This window comes from Musca autumnalis, unplaced genomic scaffold (genome assembly GCF_047663935.1).
Source record: "Musca autumnalis isolate F117 unplaced genomic scaffold, ASM4766393v1 scaffold_3, whole genome shotgun sequence".
Taxonomy (NCBI): domain Eukaryota; kingdom Metazoa; phylum Arthropoda; class Insecta; order Diptera; family Muscidae; genus Musca; species Musca autumnalis.
The window spans coordinates 147,017,528-147,021,715 of record NW_027411866.1 but is presented as its reverse complement, the minus strand read 5'-3'; the positions used below and the strand labels follow the sequence as shown (position 1 = coordinate 147,021,715).

The 4,188-nt window shown below is 38.4% G+C and overlaps 1 protein-coding gene across 1 annotated transcript; it reads right to left on the bottom strand.

Moving 5' to 3' along the window:
* Positions 1–430: 430 nt before the first annotated feature.
* On the bottom strand, positions 431–3,870 carry LOC141396377 (ketimine reductase mu-crystallin). Its single transcript, XM_073971783.1, has 2 exons — positions 2,927–3,870; positions 431–816 (listed from the first exon to the last, which is right to left on the bottom strand). The coding sequence occupies exons 1-2, from the start codon at positions 3,693–3,695 to the stop codon at positions 557–559; spliced, it is 1,029 nt and encodes a 342-aa protein (XP_073827884.1). The 5' UTR covers positions 3,696–3,870; the 3' UTR covers positions 431–556.
* Positions 3,871–4,188: the final 318 nt, after the last annotated feature.

Genomic DNA, 4,188 nt, shown 5'->3' with positions numbered 1-4,188 from the left:
CTAAAAGTTGCTGAAAGAATTTTTCCCAGCAACATTTAGCAAGTTCGATCAGCTGATTTTTAATCATCTGCTAATGGTCAGCTGCTCAATGTTTATCTTATTTTTGCGGATAAATACTATAAATATTACGACTCGGGTTTATTTATTGATTATTTTATTAATACATTAATTATTTTTTATTTATTTTGCTTAAAATTGAAGAACTTTTTCATTGCTTTGGTGTTATTTTTTCGCTCATGCATTGGCGCCAATGTTTTTGTTTTGGTTATCAACTGTTATCTTGCTAAGGTTTACTAAATGCTGTCTTTTTACTTTTTTCTCTATTTTCGTATCAAAGAGTAAAATCTCTCTTACTCTCTGAAAAGAAGTTACTGAATAATTATTACTGAAAAAGTAAAAAGACACAACTATTTACGACTTTTTCAATAAATATTTTTATTTAAACAAATTTTATTGTAATGGCCATAATAAAATGTTAATTTGATGATACACACATTTTATATTGAGCTATTTTCCGGAATGTCCAAATTTAAGTTCTCCATGTAAGCCCCTTTCATCATTTACACAATGCCTCATACACAGCTTGAGCTACGGTAGCATCTTCAGCAGCAATTCCCATCGATTGAAAAATTGTTATACGATTATTTTCACTTCTCTGACCTCGATTACGTATTACATCGCCAACTTCTCCCACAATTGTTGCCTTTAAGTCTTTCAGCTCGGTTTTGGCACTGACCAAAGAATCGACATAAACCACACCGTTATCATAAATGTCTTGAGCAACTTCACCAAAGTGAACTTGTCCGGCACCAACGGCTAAAATGTATAGAAAAAAACTTATTAAATATATACAATTTCCTTGATATTTTAGTAAGCAAACGTTAGTGATGTAGAGGGGTTATTGTGAAGTCAGTATCTTTAGAAAATCTCTTTATCATAGTTAGATCCGGAGAAGACAAGCTGATATTTATCAGTTCTCAAATCTTTGGGTGCCCATAACTGCGAAAGTGGAAGTGATGGTGGAAAAACGTCGGGACAAGTGTCTTCTTATTTTTAGTCTTCTATCACGTTACAGTTTTACTATTGAACAGATTGAACTTTCGAATTCTTTCTCGACAAATTTTCCCTGCAACTATTAGTAGGTTCTCAATCACGCTAATATCAAAAGTGCTCTCTCAATTTGCTATGCTCTACTGGATATTTGTGTTGTTCGTTTACAGCAGTGCTCACCAGCGAGCAATTTCTGAAAGCAAGTGAGCATTATTGTGTGTTTTACATTGAATGTTACGCTCACTTGCTCTCAGTAAGGTTTCGCTGGTGAGCACTGGTTTAAAGCGACCAGAACAGTCCCTGAGCTGCAGAGCCTCTTCCAACAATTTGTCTATGAGTGTTAGAAAAAGCACAGCCCGAAAAGTAAAAACAAAGTTGAAATACAACCAAAGGTTTTCAGTGCGTTTGTTGTCGAAAAACATGGTGGTTTCGGTCTATAAAATTCGCATATGCGTTTGGCGATAGGGGCTTTGGCAGCGAAGTTAGCCCAGGATCGATCTGCGGCGTTCAAGTATTGCAGTGGTGGACTGGTACGCGCAGACGTGTTGCCGAAAAGCCAAGGTTTGTTTTGCAACCCCACTTGACTCAGACGCCCCACTACAGTTACAATAATGGCGGCTCGATGCCCTGCCGAATAGCCAAGGTTTTGTTTTGCAACACCACTTGACTCAGACGACACACAACAGAAATACCACGACGATGCCAACAACTAGTGTCTGCACCAGCCGAGGTTCGTTTTGCAACCCACTCGACGAGACAGAAGCTTCACCGCATCTACTTCTACTAATAGCCGAGTTTCGTTTTTCAACCTCACTCGACTACGTAGAAACTACCATTCACTATTGCTCTGTTCCAGAAGAAGCTACTACTTTTTACTACAATAAAATTTTTTCCTTTGTGTTCTCGAAATAATTAGTAGATTTTTGCAGTACTGGAACAGACCATCTATTTCCACAAAAGTCAAGGTTTTGTTTTTCAACACCACTTCACTATGTAGAAAACTACGATCTACTCTATTTCCACAAAAGTCAAGGTTTTGTTTTTCAACACCACATGACTCAACAAACGCCAACAGACGACTGGCCACATTGTTTCTACAGCACCCCCTTTTATACCTGCTGGTGACCGGCCGTCGTTTGATTCACTTCTCATCGGCGTACTAAATATTAGTGTGTGCGTTTGACGCTAGGTGTTCCCCCTAACTGCACATTAGTTTCCGGTATTACCACTAAGGGGCACTTGGACAGTTAAATTTGAATTTAAATTTTGAAATAAATACATTTTGTTAGAGAAATAGTTTATTGAAATCAAAAACGAGTACCCACGACTTTTGAGCGTTACAAAAGTGGCCATAGCGGTGAGCCTGGACTTCGCAAAAAAGCTTTCGATGCGGTATGACAGAATGCCATTTTATACAAATACAATCTTTTAGCATCGATCGTGAAACATGCCGCAATGTGACAAGTTTTTTGAAGGATCGAGGCTTTCGATAGAGAGTGGATGACAGGATATCCGAACAACGACCCATCAAGACGGAGGTTCCTTAAGGATCTTTACTGGGACCAGTCCTGTATAAATTGTTTATCACTGTCTAGCTATGCCGATGATATCCTATTGGTGATGCGTGGACGCTTTGATAGCACAGTGAAATGATACCGGACAGACATACCAACCATCAAAGTAATTAAATAAAATAATCTTCCGACAGTATAACGTATATTGGCATTATCCTACACGACAGGTTCGACTTCTTCCGGCACCCCATCTCTTGTAGATACCCTCCGTTTGGTCGTTTTGACACATTTTTAAGTTTTGGTTTAAACGTTTTTCCCCTCATAATTTCCAAAAATTGTACTATGAAGCATCTCATACTTACTATTTACATGGACATGACCATGCTTCAGCATGCTGTAGTTGATTAAAGCCGTAGGCGAATAGGTACCAACACAAATGACATCTGCTTCACGACATGCCTCTGCTGGGGTCTCACACACATGAACCGTCAAGCTATTGGGAAACTCTGCACGTAATTTCTCACCCAACTTATCAGCTTTTGATTTGGTACGATTCCATAGATAAATATCGACAACATTAAATGTTTTACACATTCCCAAGGCATGTGATTGTCCCTGGACACCACAACCAATGATGGCAACACGAATAGCTTTATTCATCCCCTCTGAAAAACGATGTAAGAATAAATATTTCGTAGCTGCCAATGATGCTGAAGCTGTACGCCATCCAGTAATTTGTGTACCATCCATAATACATTGTAGCTGACCCGTTTCTGAGCTGAATAGCAGAATGTTTGCCAAAATATTGGGTAAAGGTGGGTTCAATTTTTGATTGGCTGAAAACGATGTAACCAATTTACATGCCAGAGTATTGGTGCGCTTTTCGTTTAACTTGTAATTGCCCACAAATCCAGGCATGGTAAGCAATAATTTGGAGCTGTCACCACAGGATGTCACCGATCGTGCTGGTTGTATGGCAAATGAGGCCTCCGCATCTTGGGGATTTGATTCAGTGGGTGCAGTTGCCTTTAAGGCTTCCTCAACTGCTGCATTCACCAAATTCCATGTCAAAACTTTTGCAACTTCTGCGGCATTAAAATATTTTGGTTGTTCGTTTGCTTTGGTTTCCATTTTGTTTATTGTTTATCACTTGTTAACACTTGTACTTTTGTTCCCGACCAGCGTTTGTTTATATAGCTTAGCATAGACTGACAAAAACTTCAAACTTTTTATCGCCGTAAAAAGCCAATAACCCGTAATCGTTATGATTTTTATGCAGCCCAAACCAATTCTCATGCGGTTTGTTGTTGTCATTTTATTTTATTTTTGTTTCTAATTAAAACAAGTTCTTATCTATTGTGCGGTGCGGTTATCGGTGGTGTCGTAAAAATCGATAATATGCCATATTCGATCGATGTTATTTTAGTGGTGTACAGTACATTGTTCTGGTCACACGTTTGGAGGTTGGTGTCCGCACTTAATAATAATAATGTATATTGTCACCGTAAGATGTCTCTAGTAGCGTAAATTTTTGAGATTAGTAAAGTTATAATTTTATGTTAATAGTGATGTTATGAAGTGGAAAAGCTGAATGAATGAAAGATGACAGATAGCAATCCGCTTC